General features: G+C 36.7%; 1 protein-coding gene across 4 annotated transcripts in view; it reads right to left on the reverse strand.

The window, feature by feature from the left end:
- Positions 1-22448, reverse strand: part of NELL1 (neural EGFL like 1) — a 291463-nt gene that overhangs the window by 99317 nt on the left and 169698 nt on the right. For all 4 annotated transcript variants that reach the window (XM_035328005.1, XM_035328007.1, XM_035328006.1 and 1 more), the window contains exon 14: positions 12316-12438. In XM_035328005.1, the coding sequence (XP_035183896.1) occupies positions 12316-12438 (123 nt within the window). The remainder of the gene's footprint in view (positions 1-12315; positions 12439-22448) is intronic.

Below are 22448 nucleotides of genomic sequence, written 5' to 3' on the forward strand. Positions count from 1 at the left end.
GCAAAACATATTTGGCATGAAAGTAAAAATTTAAGCACCTGATTACATAAGCAGTCTCACTGGAATCAATTGCTTACTTTCAGTTAGACACATACCTTGCCCAGTCAGGTCTAAAATTACCACATTAAGAATTTTCTCACTTGCCTCTCTCCTAAGGCTAAGGGAATACTGTGTTGCGCATGCAGGACTGATTTGATTACCTCAGTCTTTTATTGGGAAATAACATATGTCATGGCAATGTCAGATGACTATTGTTTCCTTTGTTCTGTTCAGAGGGAGGAAATAATATGTGTCAGGAAAGCAGTGCAACCATGTGTCTCAGTGATAAAAGTGGCATATTAAAGAGCATCCGTAAACCATTATAATTAATGCAGGGGAATGGGTATTGCCTATTTAAGCTCCGCACGCATTCCTGTAGCTCCACACCCAACTGCCATTTTATTCCATCCCAGGGCTTTCTGCTCACAGCAGCTCCTTCACAAAGCCATCAGGCACTGAAATCATATGCTCGAGGGAATGGTTTCGATACATTTTAATAGTACAAGTGACAGTTGAAAACAGTCATCCAGTCTGTTCATCAGGAGCAGCAAATGCATCCCATAGTCTATGTGAGGCATACACATACCCTTGAGGCTACAACATAATTAACAGGCTACAGAGAAAGATGGATAAGATAGACATGCACAAAGATATGGACTTGTACTGCTTTCATTTAAAAAAAAAAAAAAAAAAAAAACAACAAAGGTATATTTGTGAATTTTACATCATTTTAAAATTTTAAGCCCTGCTTGATATGCCTGTGCACCATGCAGCCTTCAAATAAACAGTCAGTTTTGAAGTTTAGCTTCAAATATCCAGCCTGACAATTCCCGTCTTTAAGCACACAATTGAAAAAAGAGAGAAAACCGCAAGCACCATCAAGGTGACACACTAAGATGCTGGAGTATTTATCAGCAGAATAATAACATAGGTCACGCAGTTCTGCCCCTTCAGGAATACCCATAGAAAAACTCTTAGTTTCTATGACATACAAATTGTTCATTTTCACTCTTGGATGACTGACTTTTAAAACATGTTGAAAAGCAGGACCAATTCCCACCTCTTCTTGGTTTACTTTAACTTCTAGTTCCCTCTGCACTTAATGTGTTCTAAGCTATTTTAATTCACATTCTTCTTGTAGTTCTTGTACTGAATTCACCCAATAACTCATTTTGATGATACCATCTTCAAAGCACCACTTTTATGTTTATTTTTTTAGTAGGTTCTGGAATAGATTCTTTTTCACTGCAACATTTCTTTCAGGTACCATTCGCAGTATACTGTTTAAGCTTGTCGTTAGTCTTTTGCTTAGCATATGCTCACTTAGCATAGCCACATTTATTATTTTTATCGTTGAACACTTTAGATAAGAACTCTATACACACACAGGGGTGCCTCAACTTTTCAGCATGTTGAAGAGGCTAAAATACCAGCACCACTGTGAAACAGTTGCAAACTGAAGAATCATTTCAGATAGAAATATGCAAATTATCCCATCACACAGCTTACATAGCTTCCAGACTTGCCATTTCCAGTGCTAAACAAATAAATGCAACCTCCAAAACTAGTAGGCCAACCAACGTAACTCATGCAAATAAAGAAAGCAAAATCTACACACAGGGCCATGCAAGTTCTCCTGACTCTAAGATACCATTCTCAGAAACATGATCAAATAAGCCATCTGTTACCAAGTTTTTCCTGCACTGAATATCTACCAGAAGCTGCAATGCAGGAAAATAATAATAATAATAATAACAATAATAATAAAAAACTTGTTTCTTAAAATAAGTTAAAGGTAGTTCGGGTGCTGGATTTTTCATTTGTTTATTTTGTTGTTGTTGTTTTGTGCTGTTTTTTTTGTTGTTTGGTTGTTGTTGTTTTTTTGATATTTTTTGGGGGGGGGGTGGGGGTGGGGAGGGGGGTGCAGGGGAGTTGTTCATTTGTTTTGAGACTCCCTCTTGTCCCTATCCCCCACTTGGATACAGAGAATGCATTCAATAAACATTGAGTACCTCCTTTCAGGACTTCATCCCTTTCACCTATTGATGGCCTATACTGTGCACTGAATGAGTTAGAAGGTCAGAGAAAAAAAAAAAAAAAAAAAAAAAAAACAACTGTGATTTTGTCAGTTAAGACCATATTACTGCAGTGGATATGAGTGACTTAAGATTGAAGGTGACCTAAATATTAAATATCCCCCAAATTTTAACATGACTGACTTGCAGTCTCAATATTTCTTTTGGTTTGATTCCTTGGTATTTTAAAAATATTTTCAATAGTTCTGCTGGAAAAAACTTAACCCAATAGTTTAGGAACAGAGTTTGAAACCTGGATCAGGTACTGCCTGCGTCTGTCACATTTGACAAATCACTGTGTTTTTACCTTGGTTTACTGTAGTGTGGGAAATTCAGCAAAATAGGAGGCTGAAAGAAGTTTTCTGTCTGTAGTCTGTTCCTTTGTGATGGTAAGGAACAGATCCCTTTGAAAATCTCAGTAACCCTTTTGTGCAACTAAAAATGTATAAATAAAGGAATTGCATCTTTATCTAAAAGCGATTTCTCTACAAATAATCTTGGTGAGGACATACCAGTAAATCAACCCAGTTGTTCCAGAGGGCCTGCTAGCCCAGCATCTTCTCTATGTTCCCATAATGAATGCCAAGGGAAAGAACATGACAAAGATGTATGGTGACACTTCTCAAGGAGTCCCCATGACATTCCTCAGACCTAAGACTGGGCACCCACCAATTGGGATTCTCATCTGAGATGTGATGCAGCTTTTTCAATCTTCCTAGCCTCCTAACCATCCTGTGGCCAAGGGTTCTGCAATTTTATTATATGTTCTGTGAAAAAGTACTTCCTTTCTCATTGGTGCAGCCGTGCAGGTATCCCAGTGATGCCAAAACAAATCTGCAGTCATCTTACTTTACATTCAGGCAAGATAATTTTTTTCTTTTTTAAAAAATAGCTTGGTTGTTTTCTACAGAGAATCCCAAGAATTTCATGTTTTTGGCATTCTTTTGCCTTTTCATGCCCATTCCACATAAATTAGTCCAGAAATCATTGCACACTAACTGATTTCACTAGAGAGACAGAGCTCTGTACTGCTACAGAGTCAAGCCCACGCTGCACTAAGTTTTGTGCTTAGATATTTCAGGAAGCTCTTACTGAACTGATTTTTCCCACCCACTATTAAAAAAAAATAAATAAATAAAGTACTTTATTCCAAATAAGTGCACAGCAAGCTCTGAAGGCAGGCCAGTAGGGTTGCAGATCTAAATACACTGGGTTTAACTCATCAGAAGGATTACAAATTTGAACCAGCGAGCACTGCAGACCCAAATGACTGACCATGATTTCTATTGCTCTACTGTCAGAAAAGCAGTAGAGCAGATCAAATTAGTTCTTTCAAAGAAGGGTGTATTTGAGGATTTAATAGCTGATGATTTTTGTTCAAATTTTAGATTTTAAAAAGAAAAAAGTATTTATCTGGGTAACTTGAACGAACCATTCTAGCAACATTGGAGAGCTTCCTCTCAACATCAGGAGACTCTGAATTGCATTCCTCATGGTGTTCTGCAACAGAGACCTGGGAGGTGATAACACCTGCTGCAAACTGAAGAAGTTACTGATTGAGATGATCTTAAAAAGGTTAGAAAATCAATGCCAAGAAAAATGGATGGTGCAGACATTAAATATAGAGTAAGGACTTGACATTTTTATTTTGATGTACTGCTTTAAAAAAGAAAGCAATGAATATTGAAATTGTCCTAGAAGCTAAATGAAATGTATCATCTGAACCTCATTAAGTAAGGAATATCTGTATCAGTCCTGTTTGTTAACGGAGGCCCACAATCCATTATATAAAATTGCAATACTTGGAATCTAACTGAATAATCTATATAAACTAAAAGCAGTAAAGAGAGAGAGAAACTTTATGATTTTTTTTCCCAGCCTAAGATGTTATTGTATTAATCAAGTTCAATATGATTCCTTTTGTTCAGAAACAGTATTTTAATTTTGAATGTAAACTAAAAATAATGAAGAGAAGCTCCTAACATTGAAAACTGTCTTCTTATTACTTAATGCAATTGTCGCCTTTGAAAGTCACTCTGGGAATAATTCAGATGGAAAAAGACAAAACAAGCATGTGAAAAAGACACAACTGGAGGATCTTGCAAAGCCAACGTAGTTTACTGCACAGGAAATCACAGGGAACATTTCAATTAACTTTTGTAATCACCTTCTAACTCCTTTGTACACACTATATGGGATGCTTAACCTACAGTGAACTGCTGAGTCTAAAAGAACCAACTTGAACCAAAGCAACAGGAGAACATAGGCAACCAGGTCAACAACAGAATCTCTATTTCAGATTGTAAACCTAGGAACACTCACAAACGCTCAGGAGTAGGCCTGCTGAGCCCTTTAGACTCAAGGGAACAAACCTGTAAGATCAAGTTTAAAAATATTTCACGTGTTAACTACAGGATTTACTTCCTTTTGTACAGATACAATACACACAGATACAATAGTTGGTCTGGCCTGGACCACTTACTCAAACATAAATCAATACAACACTCATTTTACATTAGTTGTAAATCTAGAGCAGGAAGACAATCTGTGACAGCAAAGAGATCAGGATCCAGATTCTAACAAGATGCATTAATGATGCTTTTTATATGATCTATTTCTATAACTCATGTGCGTTCTAAATTATCTTGAACAATCTCTCACACAGAACAGGATCTTGTCAGGAGGAAATATTCTGCCCTTGGAGAGGCTGTAAAATTCGACTGCATAATGGTGAATATGCATAGCTTAACTCTTAATACAGAAATAATTACACCCAAATTTCTAAATCTCACATGACTAAATCTAGATGATTATCTTTTAAGGACAAGAAAAAAATATCCTAAACAATCTTATTTTCAACACAATTGATTTAAATCCTTGCAGTCCAAAAGCAAATCAACACCATTAGAACTGAAGTAGCTTTAAAAGTGGCTAGTAAATTATAAAGGGTGTTTATATAACTTCAAAACCAATACACAAATGAGAGGTATTATGGATATGTTAGTTATCAATATATCATATTGATATATTGATATATCATATTGATAACTAACTAATCATGAAGAAAACCACAAAGATTCTTACATTAAAATTTCAAATTTTCACTTTTCTTAGTACAGTGAATTTAGTCCAGCTCTGCTAGTTTTAGAATGAAAACTCTACAGGAATTCTGATCTCACTGTTGTATATCTGTATATTGTTTTAAAATTATTAAATCAGTTATGTCTAGAATGTTTCACCCAGAAGCATGACTATCCCGTGTCTTACTCTTCACGTGGTATCTTGCACATGTCAAGTGACACCAAAACACATTCAGGTGTACATATTTGCTTTTGCAGTGATTTATATACTATGTATTAGGTATAAACAACTATACAAAGTTCAAGGTGGTGAAGAAAGAATGAGGATCAAAACCTCAAAATGAGTCAAACCTCCCATATTATTTAATGAGACTTGTGCATATTATAACAAAACAACATTGAAAGCCTTGAGAAGGCATATCAACCATTCCAAGCCTTACAACTACAAACACCAGAGGCTAAGGGGAAAGACCTGTTCATTCTTTTCCACTGCTGTGCTGACCTAAATATTATTAATAACACATTCCAATGCACCATTAAAGGCTTTAAACTCCACCTCCAACAGACAGACAGACATATACACACACAGAATCTAAACCTAAGTGACAGTTAGTCACCTTAGAGCAATCAGATATGCTTTTATATTAAAACATCAGCACTTCAGACAGTCTCACATTGCTGCCATTTGCTGATGTCAATGTTAAAAATGACACACAGAAAAGCAGAGAACCCAGAACAGGAATAACCCATAAAGCCAGAGTTTTGTTGGTGGTGTTTTTTTCTTCTTTCTCATACTATTCTTGACTATTTTTCATAACAGATGATGAAAAGTTGTCTTTAGCCACCTGTTTGCTACACCATCAACACATTACCTACACATTGGAAGGCATACATTTCTTTTACTTGCACTTGTTTCAGGTTATTAAGCATATTTCAGGCTAAGATTTACATTACTAAAAAAGTACCTGCTTGGAAATAAAGGAGAAAACTGCAATGAAAGATAGCTCTCAGACTGCCATTTGTTAAAAAAAAAAATAAAAAAATAAATAAAAATTAATACACCCATCCAATTACCGTTTGAAATTAAGACAGTGTGAAATAGGCCGACTCAGTGATTTACACTGGACAGAAGTAATTTTCAAGCCTTTGATGTACTCTCGTCATCAGTAAAAATTTTGAATGTATTATAAATAAAGACTCCATACAATTATTCCCATTACCTTAAAACAAAACAACACAACAACAGCAGCAAAAAATCTGTTCAAAATCTGGTCTCTTTTCCATACCAGCATCACTGGAAGTTGTTCATGAAGGAACAGATTAGTTCGTCGGTGACACCCACATACCAAAACACACCTTCCAAAGTACATATACAGGAAGAACTGCAATACAATTAACACCAATTTGGACTTCCAAATTAAACTAGAAGAACTGAGACATTTTCATTTTAAAATAATAGCTTTCTTCTTTAAGACTCCACTATACAGTGAGTTGTAATCCCCTGAGTGTTTCCTGAGAAATGCTGCACAGGAATAGAACAGGAAGAAAAAATCCTATTCCATACTCTGTCAGAAATAAACCATTCTACAACCTGAATACTAATTAGAATAAATATTGTTTTGACTTTTATATCACAACACCTGATGACTCTCTTCCCAGACATCAGTCATATCACACACGCTTTAAGGTTTATGACTAACTAAATCCACCCCATTTCATCATTCTAATAAATCTACATCTCAGTAAAAACCACTAAATGAGATATTAATAGCACACCAAATATAGTCTGTTACACAGACAAAACAGGTAAAACACCAAAGTAAAATGAAAAATGCCCATGCTTGTTTGAGTGCTAGACTCCTGGTTGTTCTGCATTAGTGAGACACATGAAAAAAGGTTTCGCAAATTCAGCCTGTCTTTATTTCAGGAGAATGTCTAGTGTTTTACCATCTAGGTATACTGAAAAAAGGCCACTGCTATTTTCAGTTTCTAGATAAGTACCTCTATGGGCAGAATTTACTCTGAAACAAACATTTGAAACAAACTATCAAGAGCTAGGACAAGACTCATACGGTCCTTCTGGGTGTCTTTGTGTAAACAAGAAGACAACTGATTGCAACAACACATTGATGGTGACTTGTACTTTGTACAACATCACTTCTACAGCATGTGGTGCAGGGCTACCAAACAGAACTGAAACTAGAACTTAAGACAACAAAAAACAGAAAGATGTTCTCCTTACATACATTTACCAAGCTTCAGGATTCAAGCCCTGCCAAGATTTCACCCAGAAACACAGCAATAACACAGACCAAGAGCCTCTATAATCTAAGTTATAAATCTCTGCATTCAACATCCCTGGCTCTTCAGCTACAGACACAATGTTGTGTTTTACTCATTTTACACATGACAGAGTTTTACTTTCACACCTAAAAATGTGAAACCTCATTGTCCTAGTCTTCTTTCATCTAGACATTACCACTAATATCCTACACGGACATCCTGAAAGGCAATGTTGTTGTATCAGGTAGCCATCTACCCCCTCCCCACACATACACCCCAAATCATTTACTCAACTTTTTTTTTTTTTGAATCACCTTTCCCTTCTGTCCTGATAAGTTAATTGCCTTTATACTGCACTATTAAATCTTATCCTGAAGTTCAGTGACTTTTTCTAAATTGGCCTTAACTTCACCCTCATCCATGAATTCATTCACAGAATTCAAGTAAATGGGAATGGTGTGAGTTACGTACCTATGACTTGTATTTCCTTCATCAGTATTAGTTCTTTTGGTATTTTTTTCAAAGGATTCTTCATACAAAAAAAAAAAAAGGCAGCTTAATAAATCTGTAAATTCAGAATATCTATTCAACTCGTTTTACCTCTGTCCTCTGCCTTTTGAGCTCTAATTTCTTCCAGCAAATGCTTCCTTATTTTACTTTTTATTTACTGTGGAAATATTGAGACATAATCTGATGCTGAGTCCAGTGCTCTGTTAAATTTGCTAACGGTGATGGCACCGCATTGCAATTGCCATTTCATCTCAACTCAGCCTCTTTTTTTCCCCTTGATCTATCCCCAAAATTTCAGTATCTTTCTGAGATGCTAAAGCCCACTTCTTACAGTGAAGTTGGGAACACATGTACACCCATAGGAAAAGTTTCATTTTCCTCTACTGTTTTACATGATCTTAGTGCCCATGTTTTGGGACCTATGTATTTATAAAAATTTTCGTGTTCATTTTCACTTCTCTTTCCATTTCAATGTCACTTAAACTATAGCTGTATCTATTTTAAAGCAGAAGAGCATTTGGTATTAGACTATGCCCTTTTCTACCTCTTTTTCTCGTGACAATGTCCACATCTAGTTTGACACAATCCACTTCTGAATTACACAGACTAGTCTACCACTTTTACAGAGAAGCACAGAATTTCTTCCTCCTTAATTTTTCTACTCAAGAAAGGAGACAGCCTGATTCTAAAGATTTTTTAAAGTTACTTGCTTTCCTCTTCACTTCTTTTTCTGTTTTTTATTTCTAAATCAACAGCAATCATAATATTCACATTCCGATTATTTCTGTCATTTTTATTTCTCCATACTTTCCACAAAAATTGCAGATGTCACAAATTTGCCTGCCAGAGTAATTTCATTGTATTTACCACTATTTCACCATGCAATTTCATTTAAATGTGCATACATTTCCTAAAACACAAATACCAGTATATTGCTTTCTTATGAAGACATTATCGAAGTACTAGTCAGTGAGGTCAAAGAGCAGCATTATTCTGATTTTATAACATCATGAAAACAATGATATTAAATATATTGTACAATTGGGCAGAAAATCAAATCCTACTCTTGATCATAACACTACTATTCTATTTACAGGGTTGCCGGACAGTATTAATAAGATTTCTTATAGAACTACAGAGATATTACTTCAGTAGCAGTTGAAACAACCATTTTGTGCACATAAATGTCTGTAACGTAAACCTGTACAGATGGTTTAAGGAGAACATAGATGTTTATCAACTTCAGATGGTATTATACTGAACTTATCACCTTGGCTGATATCATTTAACAGAGCTACAGGCTGGGAGATGTGTGGTTAGAAAGCTGCCTGGCAGAGAAGGACCTGGGAGTAGTGGTTGACAGTCGGCTGAATATGAGCCAGCAGTGTGCTCAGGCGGCCAAGAAGGCCAGCAGCATCCTGGCTTCCATAAGAAACAGCGTGGCCAGCAGGGCCAGGGAAGTGACTGTCCCCCTGTACTCGGCTCTGGTGAGGCCGCACCTCAGGTACTGTGTTCAGTTTTGGGCCCCTTGCTACAAGACATCAAGGTGCTCGAGCGAGTCCAGAGAAGGGCAACAAAGCTGGTGAGGGGTCTGGAGAACAAGTCTTACGAGGAGCGGCTGAGGGAGCTGGGACTGTTCAGCCTGGAGAAGAGGAGGCTCAGGGGCGACCTTATTGCACTCTACAGGTATCTTAGAGGAGGCTGTAGCGAGGTGGGGGTTGGTCTATTCTCCCACGTGCCTGGTGACAGGACAAGGGGGAATAGGATAAAGATGCACCAGGGGAGGTTTAGGTTGGATATTAGGAAGAACTTCTTTACTGAACGGGTTGTTAGTCACTGGAATAGGCTGCCCAGGGAAGTGGTTGAGTCACCATCCCTAGAGGTCTTTAAAAGACGTTTAGATGTAGAGCTTAGGGATATGGTTTAGTGGAAGATTTGTTAGCGTTAGGTAGGAGGTTGGACTCGGTGATCTTGGAGGTCTCTTCCAACCTAGACTATTCTGTGATTCTGTGATTTTAAAAAAATGTTGCTTGAATCGCCCCACAATTACTAAAAGACAACACAAACTGTTTATAGCTGTCCTGCTATGTCCAGACCTCTTTCCTTGTGCCAAGTCTAGCACTTGAGTGAGGAAACTGATGTGATGGGTAACTGGTAATTTTGCTGTTATCACTTCTTTTTTTAGCCAAGTTTTACTTAGAACATATCACCCTTAAACCCAACAAAAGAGAGGCAGCACCACTGTCCCTGGGGTTACCATGGGTAGAAAGGAATTGTTCCTTAGATTAGCTGCCCAAACTGTAAAAACCTCAAGTGACCACAGAACCACAGGCTGAGACGCTCAGACCACTTCTTTACGTGAAGTTTTACCATTTACTAAAACACAACAGCATTCTAATATTATCTGCTTTACAGTACTAATTATTCCAAAGTAATGACAAATTATTCTCATCCCTAGGGAATATAATAATTAGACTGCAAGCCACTTGCCTATAATCTCCAGTTTTCCCCTCAATTTATACTTCCTCGTCAGAATGTAAGAACTCACTGTTTCCATGTATAACTGTCTCAAAAAGGCAACTACTTTTGCAAATAATAAAAAAAAAAAAGTATTTTTAACCATAACTCAGAGTTCAACAAAATTTTGATAAAAACTTCATTGCATATTTCCAGTGCAATTTCATTATTTAAACATTACTGGATTAATGACCACAAAGCAGGAGTTTTACTTTGAATTTCTGGCACATTAAACCCAACATCAGGTGTGCAAATGAAGAAAACCACTGTGAAAACATGTTTTGTATGAACTAATTCAAACATCCCTGTTTCACAGAAGAATGATTAAGGGTTTGTCTCGTTATATTATCCTCAGAAAAAAAAAAAAAAAAATCACAGTTCAACACAGCCAGGCTGTTTACTCAAACTGTTCTGAAATATTTGTGTATGGTGTAATTTGCAGTCATTGTAATATAGTAAAAGGTTAAAAGGTACTAGAATGAATTTCAACCCCGTATCACCCGAGGAGGTGACAGAACCGCAATATGGATGGAAGCTTTAACTTGGCCATCATTTTCATAACCTGTTTGTGATCCTTGTTAAATCATTGCAAATCATTTTACAGTTTTCAATAGAGCAATTCTGTCATGCAGATGGACAGTACCCAAAGACAGTCAAATCAAAAAGCAATATTTAAAAAAAAATTGTTCAAAAAAAACTTCAACAGCTGACAGGCTAACCTTCCTGAAGGTCTTTAGCTTGAAACAAGAATTATATGAATCTTCATACTCCTCTAGGGGATTCCTTGGCCAATTCATAACATTCTAAAAATTACTATCTAGTGTCTTCTGCCTACAGACTACAGAATTTTCTCCATTTCAGTAACTGTCGTCTCAAAAATTTTAGTTAGTTTTCCTGTAATTGCAATTCTATTTAGAGTCAGGAATTATGCAGCACCAAACATGCCAAATTAATAAATAGCTTTTCATGAGACAAGGTAATTCATAAATACAGAAGTAGAACTCATGAAGCACCTTCATGACACAGCCCTCTGTGTTGGGTCTGTCTGGGATGGAGTCACCTTTCCCTGCAGCAGCCCACACAGTGCTGTGCTCTGCACTCATAGCTGGAACAGCACTGGTATCACTCCAGTGTTGTGTCTATTGCTGCATAGTGCTGGCACAACATCAGAACTCCTTCCAGGCCCCCAAGACTGGTCAATATATTCACTGCTCTGTCTTTATAAAAACATCATTGCTTGTCCTTCTCCACAGAAACAAGCCCCCCAGAGTTCCTAAATCAATGACCTACCACCTCACAGAAAGCATAGCTGATGCTAGTTATTTCTTGTTTACATCACACAGAAAACTTCCAAATAAACATTTAAAAGTAAGGTTCAAAAAAAAAAATGTATTCTATTGTGAGTAGTCAAAGCACAGCAATATTAGGTTACAATATGAGTTGACTACCCTAATTTAAAACACACCTGATTAAATTGTCAAAGCTAAACGTGATAGCAGATACTATCTACAATTACCAAAGCAATGAACGTTAATTTTAAGCTGAAAGATAGTAGTTGACAGTATTCAATGGCAGTAAATGGAAAGTCCTTTTCTCCTAGCATTCCAGAAATACCTCCTTATTGCTCAGAAGTTATGCACAAAGCAATTCCTATCATCTATCTCCATGCATACTTCAGTTGCCAGATGATAAATCAGACAGTGGATTGTTGACAGAATCCAGTCATCACAAGTTACCAGAATGTAGGGGACTGTCAGAAAATATTAATAGAGTCTGCCACTTTCACGTTGTTTCTAGAGTTACAGACTTACCTCGGCAGATGGTCCCATTCCCCACATATCCAGGTTTGCAGGTACAGCTGTGTCCCCTGACAGTGTTAGTACAGATTGCATTCTCATCACAGTTATGCTGTCCGCTGCCGCACTCATCATGCTCTACAAGTGGAAAAAAAAATATACAAGACAGTGAGCTTTTCAGTCTGATGATGTGGCATTTGAAAACCAAGTGGAATAACAAGGTTGGCACAATGGCTGAATGCTAGAAGTCTGGTCTCGGAGTCATCTATGGCTCTGCTTCAATTACAAGACTCAACATGTGCATAATGATTATTTATGTTAAAAAATAGTAAAAAAGAATCAGCGAGGAGGCAAAGCACAAATAAGACCAAAAAAAAAAAAAAAAAAGATTATCAGAGAGGAATATCTCCTGTGAAGACTAACCCATACATCAGTGTTCGTCACTAAACAGCAATAAGCAAATACAAAGGAAGTGAACAAAGGAAATGGGAGTCTATCAACACACTCTGTATAGAAGGCACAGTTCAGTTGTCACAGCCACTTGCTCTAACATAACCAGAGTTTAATCTTTCTCTAATAATGCATAACAACATTTAATATCTTTAGAGCACCATTTCTATCACTGGATCTCAATGAGACTTCCAGACATATGGGCCATATTTTGCTTTCATCCAGCAACTCTAACTGCTGCCATTGAGCCTAATTTGCTGCAGCTCTTGCACTTGACTCTCCTGCTTTATTTTGTTGTAGTAAGGCATCAGTTAGAGGTGGTGAGCTACCTGACCCTGAAGTTTCCTGCTTCTTCCTCCAATTACTGGGAGCTTCCCTTACGCAGTTGGATTGAAAATAGAAAACCTGAATGTTTTACACCTTTGTACTGGTGGATTTACAGTTTTTTTTCAGCAGAATAAAGAGAATGCAGTGAAATTCCTTCGAGTCATGCAAAGGGTTTCGACAATAGACCTAATCATAAATGTCAATCTGGAATCCTTCTTGGTAATCTTCACTTATGCAAGTGCAATCATCTGGCTAGCATCCATATACGCAGAGGTAAATGGCATTTCTTTTTGGAACCAAAGATAAGCTTAAATATACTAGTAAATACAGGGTGCTCAAAGGATCACAGGCTAAATTTAGCCTTTTATAGACCAGAAAGAAACAGTGCCTCTAAAACGTAAGGAAAACTCTCATTTTTACGTACTCTGAATTGAACCCCTTCGAAAGAGCCCCTTCATTAACAGCAAGACAAAAGGCTTCTCCAGCCTTACGTTAACTTTTGCATTGCCCTCACTTTTCTGTATCACAGGATGACAGTCAATTTCAAGGTAAATCAAGACACACATAAATTTGAATGGTAGACTCCAAGGAACGCTCCGAACCAAGTAACTAAACCAGTATCAAAGAAACACCTTTGATAACTGACATGCTTGCTTTTTTTTTTTTTTCCCAAAATATATTTGGCAGGTAAATGATATTGATTGCCATCATTTTCCTAACCTGATTCGTGCCACTCCTGGTCTCATGGTGCTCAGACTGCTGCGTCAGACGCAAGTATCAAGCTACCCTCCAAGGAAGTGCTTAGCAGGCAGCTGAAATTGAATGTTACTTTCTTTTAAAAGGCAGGCCTTCTCCATGCTCTCTTCCTCCTCCTACTACTTTTACTAGTCATTGCCTTTAGATTTTGTGTGTTGGTATTCAAACTACATTGAGAGGGCTTTCGTGATAAGCTCATACATACAGAATATTTCTACTCAATTGCCAAAACTACTTGATTACCTTCTCAGCACTTCAAATGTAAACAAACGATTTCTCAGAGGTAACATCTGTGCTTTGTCAAAATACAAAAGAGATTATACTCTGTTGTGTTGTTCCAGGACTTCAATAAAGTAATCAGTTCTATTTACCACTCCTGCAGATGTACAGATGCTAGCAATGTTGAAAGATTTAGCACTGACAAAGTTGCGTTCATAAAGCTCTGCCTAAAACAGAGGTCAGTTTTTCTACGAAGATACAAGTTTGAAGATATGGCAACAGAGCTAACCACGGGAATATGCTCTTCATCAGAGATCCTGATATTCTTAGCACAAAAAGGACTAAGAGACCTTCATCTGCATGAGGAATGCCAAGATTGTTTGGCTGCTATGAGGGAAACTTTAAAAGAAATTTTCCCTGGTGTAGGTATGTCTATAGATGATGTTACTCCAGTCCTAATAAGAATGAGAAAGCATTGATTTTCTGTCAACCTACAAAAATCTTTTATTCCAAATGGAAAAATCCCTAAGATTCTGTCAGTAGTGAGCTATTTTTGGTTTTCTTCTCCCTCACAAGAGATCACCCTTTGGAACGCCTGGTATTCACATCGGAAAGTGAGGGTGGAAGGTGGACTTCTGTTTTGTTTAATCTGAAAGGAGATTATGACTGATTTGCAAAGAAAAATCAAATACCAACTGCCGAATTTCCTTCTGCTTAATTTTTCTTTCCTAGAAGCACAAAGGGAATGCATGAAAGGACAAATTATCTCTGAAGCTTCAGATCACATTCATGACTCCTAGCCACCAGGCTACAACCACGGCTAGTAAACTACATGTCTAAGCCTAGTATTTTATTTCTAGACCAAAACTTGGTCACATTTCCAAAAGGTTCCACGGACTTCTCCAAAATCCTTAAGAGTCCGTATTTTCAAAGCTTATATTGGAACTAGGCCAGCTTGTGAATCAACGAATAACAAGTTCATTCAAAGCTGTCACTGGACAGTTAACAACAACAACAACAACAAAAAAACACTAACTACTTGCCTCCAAAAAATGAAATTGCATCAGCTCGAACACAAGTCCACTCTAACAGCACTACGGATCTGGGCGCACTGATGTTTATACGTCGGTATTGTTATATGATGGTGCATGCACAGCTGTTAAAGATAAGCATTGTAGTTATCTCTGCTTTGTTCACAGGCAACCTAATAAAGTAAGTTTATCTTGATGAATTGAATACCTAGGAGCTGTCTGACAGAATTTGTTTCAGTATTACATGGTCTTACAAAGATAACAATCACATAAAAAGCAAAGTTAATTCACCAGAAAATAGTTTCAAGTAGACAGTTAGTTGCATATCTTATTAGGAAGCAGCAATGCATCCTACAAATTGCAGAAAACCTCCCTTATTCTAAATACCAGGCTGGTGTGTATGCACATTGACATTAGGGCACACACAATACCTCCTTTTTCCTGAAGCGCCAGAGGGGAAACTAGTTAGAGTGCAACGGGAAAACACAGACCACTTCCTGTGAAAGTCTCAGTAACATAACTGAATAGGAAAATGATGAAAAAAGCACAATTACCAGAGTGCCACAGAGAGCTGTGACCGCTCTGCATCCCTCTGTATTGGTGTTGCCTGTTCAAGGCAGACTGACCCTGACCAAGCAAACAGCACACCAACAGCCCCAACACTAGCAGCAAGCATTTACCGTGCTCTTACGTAGAAGGCCACGGGAGACCACAAACACAACTGAACTCCACATCTGTAAACAAAGCATTCACTACAAAAGTTCAAACCTCTACTACTAGCTATATTAGCTACACCTTAACCAACACCAGAATAATTGATCATGATGCATTTCAGCTGTGATGCCACTAGCTAAATTTTAAACAAACCTTCAACTTTCTTCAAAACACAGGTAGCTATTAAGGCTAATGAAGTTAAAGCATCTGCAGGCTGTAGCAGCTTGTGCTTTGGTGTACCTCAGACGAGCATGCATTCCAACTGCTGCACATTAATATATAACCCTGTTGACAGCTGATCACTTCAGTGTGAAGTATGAATAGGAATAGTCCGACAAGGACAAAAAAGTCAGCAATTCTGTATTCCTGTCAAATGTTCGATATCCCCATTTTTCTAGCCCAATCTTACTGAGGAATCACAAAACTACTTTTGTTTAGTGTTAGTTTAAATATATATATATATACACACACACCTCTGTTCTGGGCTAAAACAAGCTGCTAGAATGCAGCAGGAAACACACTAGGGAGAGAGGGGTACCATGCAAAGATTTTTGCTGCCTGAGGTACCGTGTCCTGCGCGAAGCCATCCAAACCATACTGCAAAATTGTTTGCAAGTAAAAAAACACTACATAAAAATAACTCAGAACACATACAGTTTTTTAAAAAATGATTTGTCATACATTTATAAATACAGATGCACAAATCACAAATGCATGAATTTATAACTAAAGAGTTAGAGGCAAACACTATTTTTCTCCATTTGTGTGTACATGAAATGCAGAGCTTGTTAAAGGTTCTAGGCAGCTCTGACAATTAGCATTAGAAGAATGGTCAGTAATAAAAAATGGTATATTGCTGTACTCTTGTAGTTTTCTGTGTTTTTTTTTGTTGTTGTTGTTGTTGTTTTGTTTTAAGGTAATATAAATATCCACATTTTTACTGAAGAAATATTCTCAATAATTTTTTTATATTCATTCTACAAGGGAAAGATAGCCTCTGCTTATGTACTGGGCATACATTTTTTTAAATGCATTCTTCAGAGGTATACCATAGTTTCCAGGATGTTTCTGCTTTCCCTTGCTGAAAGAAAAAACACCAGTAGGCTTTACTGGATTTGTATGGGCTCTGAAGGTAGAATCTAGTTGGATTGTGCCTTTTTTTTTTCTTCCTGTACACACTTGGGAAAATAAAATCAAATATTTGGATTGTTACTTAATATGTATAAAAAACAGAAATAGAAAATTTTCTAATAGAAAATCAGAACCACAGTTTGAAAAATTATACACATGGTAAAGCTAAGAACCTTTTAGACAAGAGTTCTAAGTAACTGTAACATGGGGATAGCTTTCCCTTGCACAGTTCAAAAGCCCATAATGGTTTTCCAACTTATGATTTCTAAAAGGTATAATTGATACAGGATTTACTTTTCAGAAAAAGTGTGTTTACTTGATTTATTTCTTTTAAAAAAAGAATGTCCTTCTAAGAAGGACAGACACTTGAATGCAATTACTAAAGACATATCCCATTGAGTGGTCTTTCACCATAGCCACTCTCGCTTCGTGTTACAAAAAAAGGTTCCAGTTTAAACCATCTGAGAAGATCAGAACATTTTATATTGTGATGATTTCCTTTCATTAGTTCCCCAAACCTTCATTCTTTAACAAAGAAACATTCATCATTGGAAAACATTGTGCATAGATGCTGACTATTTCTATTTATTCTTATTTTTGCAACGTGGAAAATCTAATTTTATCTCTAAATTGAGAGATGAAAATCCGCTTCTGGGGTATGTAAGCGCAAATGTAGCAAACACTGCTATATGCCAGAGGTATACAACGGAAACAGAATAGCAATGCCATCAGATGCTACCACTGTTTATTAATACAGAGACCATTTGTATAGAATATGTCCTAATGTAAAAATAATTAGCAGCCAAGCAACACGTAAGCAATGGCCTTTGAAAACTTGGAAAGGAGAAAGCCATCTCTCTGAATACTTTTACAAGAGCAAGCAACACTTTGTTGCATGGCATTAGAACTCAAATGTCTATTTAATTATTAAGGCTTTAAAAATGAGAGATGAAAAAAATTGAATTTGAGAAGAACTGGGGACTTAGAGGAATCAGGACTTCAGCTCATCAGTTCTGATGAAACAAAAGGATAGCTTTGAAATAGACTGAATAAAAGGCAACTTGACTGTGAACACACAGGAAGACCCTCTCCTAGAAAAACAGGGCACTTCGAAACATGATTCGTATGTCAAACAGCGTATGGGCAATAAATTACATAGCAGATAAGACGGTGAAAGACTACTGCGCTACCTGTGAAAGACTATATAGCTACCTGTGAATCCTGACAACCCTAAAAAAAAAATCTGTATTTTTGCCTACTCATGAGAATTATTGAAGCAAAGTAAGGTTGATCTATGTCCATTTTGAACATCAGTCATACAAGCTCATCATGTTCATTTCCACAAGGAGACAGGCAAAACAGGACTCAGAACAACAAAAATATTCTTTACCATAAGGATGTACTGCAAGTTCATCCTTACGAGCAGTAAAACCTACAGAAGTACTTGCAGAAATATCAGATTTGCAGTTCTTTTAGTAAGGAACTAAAATGCCATTGTAATTTAAGACACGATGAACAGCTTCTGGTGTTTAACACCAAATTATTTAGGCTGCCTTCTAAAAGAGTAGACATATGCTATTCTTGGGTAATTAGGAAGAAATAGTGAGATTTAATTTGAATATAAAATTCTGAATGTGCATGCATTTGCCTGTCTGAATAACGCCTCTTGAATGTTTACTTTTGAGTAATAAACTAAATTGCTTCCTTTGGTTTCCTGGCACCTCATTAGATTTTGGTCACAATTGCCTATCTACAATCAAGTTTATAAAAGAAAATAGTAAAGTAAGCCATGCTTATGGTTTTTTTTTATTATTATTATTATTCAGTTTTGTTCTAATTCAGTCAAATAAAGCAGCCTACCTAGTACTGTTTAGAAACAAGTGTAATCAAATAATAACGTCCATGTTCTCAAACTGGTATTCAGAGAGAATCACTGAGCCTGGTCTGACAATTTCCTCTTCATCAACTTCAATTATTAGTTGGTTTAGTTTTAACTCCACAATGAAATCTTATTTGTAATAATGCATTCAAAGATTATAAACAAAACAAATGTAATCTGATTCATACACTTAATGTTTATCATAACTAACATGATAAGGATATATCTAGGGGCATATGGACTAAAACTACCGTCTCATCCCAAAAAAGCTAGTGTGCAAATGTGGGAAATAACACCTGTACACCAGTTTGTCTGATTTCAACATCCAGTGGGTGATGTCTTAACAGCACATGCCTCCTGCACTGAGATGCTCAGACGTCCTTTTTTTCCCCTCAGCAAGAAGCAGAAAGCAGAAATAAACATGAAGGACTACGTTCTGTTCCAGCGTATAGAGACTTCACTGTTCGTTGTCATATGTTGGCTTTTCTGATGAACCTTATTCCTTAGAAACCCACCACTTCCACTTTTATCTTACATACGCAGACAGAAGTAAGAACCCAGTATGACAAAAAGATATACTGTAAAAGAAGAGGACATTTTTTTCCAGAAAGAGTTGTAGTATATAGAAAGTCTCATAAACCAATGTTTCGCATAAGGAGCCTTCCCGCCCTTTTACACAACCTTGGTTTAATATACGGAAACCTAAAGTATGAAATGCACCGAGATGTGTATATTTAATTCTAAAGCTTGGCACCAAACTTTGAGTCCAATCACAGAGACAGGCATTGAATTCAATTCAGATCAGATCTGCAGAAGAAACTAATTACAAGATTTTGGAGACAACTGCATATTGCATGTTTAGAGATGCAAATTTAAAAAAAAAAAAATCTACATTACAGCAGAAAACCCCTCTCTATAAGGAAAAAAAACAACCTCTTTAGTTATCTTTAGGCTTCAAAGATGTTGCAACTTCAGCTACTGGAAGAACAAACTCTTTTGCAACTGCTCTCACTGAACAAAGTGCTGTATATCCATAGGACTCAGAGTCTTCAGCTCCACAGCACTGCGGATGAACTCCACAGAGATCAGAACATCTTTCAGAACTTTAAGTAGTAGGGATTGACTGGTTTCAGTCTTAAAGACTCAGAGTAATTCCTAACTTTAATGGTAATAGAGTACATAGGTGTTCCCCTTCCAGTACTACCGCGTAGATTGAATCCTTCGTGTCGACTTTTGCACAGAGTGAAGGGAACATACAGAGCATTGGTAATGAAACATGGTGCAATATAAAGCATGTTTTCTTGATGACTAAGCAATATTAATGAAATGATGAAGCCAAAGTCACAATGGAAATAGAAATGCTTATTTTGATAACAAAGTTATCAAAAACGTAATACTCTACACGTGACAGAGATGTGGAGTTGTAGACAAAAGAACTATACCCTCATCTATGAGATCCAAAACATCTTAAAGATCTTCCTCTGTATTGAATTTATTATCAATTTATGCACTGTGTGTCTAGAGTTTTGCAGTTACCAGGTCTGCATGCCAGTCTCAATCTCTTTTTTTTTTTTTTTTTTGTAGCTGACTCCTCCTATCGTCTCATGGTCAATGTGACTTTTACAATTGACATCTGTGCACTTGGGAGCTATACCCATAAAGACAAACATCTCAGGACCAGATTCACAAATTGCGTATATTGGTTTGTATTTTTGTAAACCATTAACTAAATGGTTTTGTAAACCATTATTCCGAATTTCTCAGAGTAGCTACTGCTTTTCTTGACACAATTATGAGAGAATTTCATACAGAGAGCAAACAAAGCCTTGGAACTCGTTATGATGTACCATGCAGAAAGAAAGCAACTATACAGTTCCAGCTAGACTGGAGCCACGAATCAGTAATATTGACAGAGGAAGTGGTAAGAACAATTCTGTGAAGGTCTCAGCTTCTCTAAATCACAGGACATTCACTTAGAAAAAGAAAGAACACATAACATCAGAACCTGAAAGTGTCTAGAAGTTGCCACTGTCTAATTTACAGTTTGCACAGTTTTACGCCTGTTACCATTAGATCTTAAGATCCAGTTTCATTTTGCCTCTGTTTCACTTACTATAAGTTGAGTACACTGCAAATACCTGCTTTTTGTATCAAAAAAGAAACCCTGAAGCAATATAGTACTGATTTATTTATATAGCAATATAACTTAATCTAAAAGGAAAGGATGCTTTTTATCCATAAAATTGTGAAAGATACATATTTTGTGAAGTTAATGTCTGAGTCCCATCTTTCAGGTATTTTCAGTTCAACAACAGCTGCAAGCTTTGTTTTGCAGATCTCTCAACATCCCTACTACAAAACATATCCAATTGACCTTTGAATGCAATTTTTAGTCAATATTTCATCATAGCTTAATGAACTTATATTGGCAAAATGAGTTCAAAAGAGTTTTTATTTCAGCAATCTGAAAGCGTGCTTTAACATTAAAAAATTACAAAATGCAATACAATGCCCTTTTCAAACTTGCACAAAAGTGTATTAGAGTTATTGCAATATATTAATGTGAAATTTTTCATAAATGTAACTGAGTATTTGACAGAAGTGTCAATCTGCTCATACAAGAACACAACATCACAGTGAAGGTTTTGTAGCGGAGTTCAATTATACTAAGGACAGGACGCATATTATTTCTTTGCACCTATTAGAGATGCAATGAAAAGGCTTGCAGTGTTGGAGCGTGTATTACAGGGGATATGAAAGTTACAGAGACTCAGATTACTTTTCTCAATTTTCCATTTAAAAAGTTAGATAGAGTCAAACTGTTAGGTTCCCCCGTAGACCTAGCACCTTTGTATTTCATGTACAAGTTTCTAATCAAACACATTCTGCCAAAGTGATGGAGACCAGTATATTTTCAAATTTTGACAAATTAGGGATGGAATGTTGTTTCTTACTAAAGTAAATAGAACATGGATCTAGCTGCAACACACCCAACTAACTCAGGGAGTGCTGACTGAGATTATTAAAAATGCACGTCTAAAAACTGACTTCTGAAACAGTATTCAGGCATTGAAATTACTAAACTCTTTTCTGAGTACCTAACTTGCCTCCGTGTGTTCTCAGGACAAATGGGTTCTCAGAACTTGAAAGAAAAAAAAATACTAGTAATCCTATTTATGTCACTCTTCAGTATTAGTCTTCAGTTTACTCCTTTGGCCTCACACAAATACCACAGAATTAGTAAATGGAAGGAAGTGATCAAATAATTTTAACCCTTGAAGAGTGCAACTTCAGCATTACATTTATTCTCAACAAACAGAATCTATTTGGATTTGTAAGCAGAAACAGCAACTAGTGAATCATCATTTCCTAAGGCACTTATGTTTTTCCCTGGAGATATTCTACAATAGTGATCATGCTAGACCATACTTGTCTTATGAGATCTGACAAGATCACAACCTGAGTTTCTTTGGCTGCAACTATGCCTTCTTCTAACAGCAAAACACTACACAGGGTGAAGATGCCACTGCTGAGACAAAAGATAGATCAAAGAGAATGCACATGCTGTCCATTGCTCAGGCTTTCACAATTACATGATAATGACAGTACAACTTTATTCTGCACTGTCATCACTTTAGTAA

This window comes from Oxyura jamaicensis, chromosome 5 (genome assembly GCF_011077185.1).
Source record: "Oxyura jamaicensis isolate SHBP4307 breed ruddy duck chromosome 5, BPBGC_Ojam_1.0, whole genome shotgun sequence".
NCBI lineage: Eukaryota > Metazoa > Chordata > Aves > Anseriformes > Anatidae > Oxyura > Oxyura jamaicensis.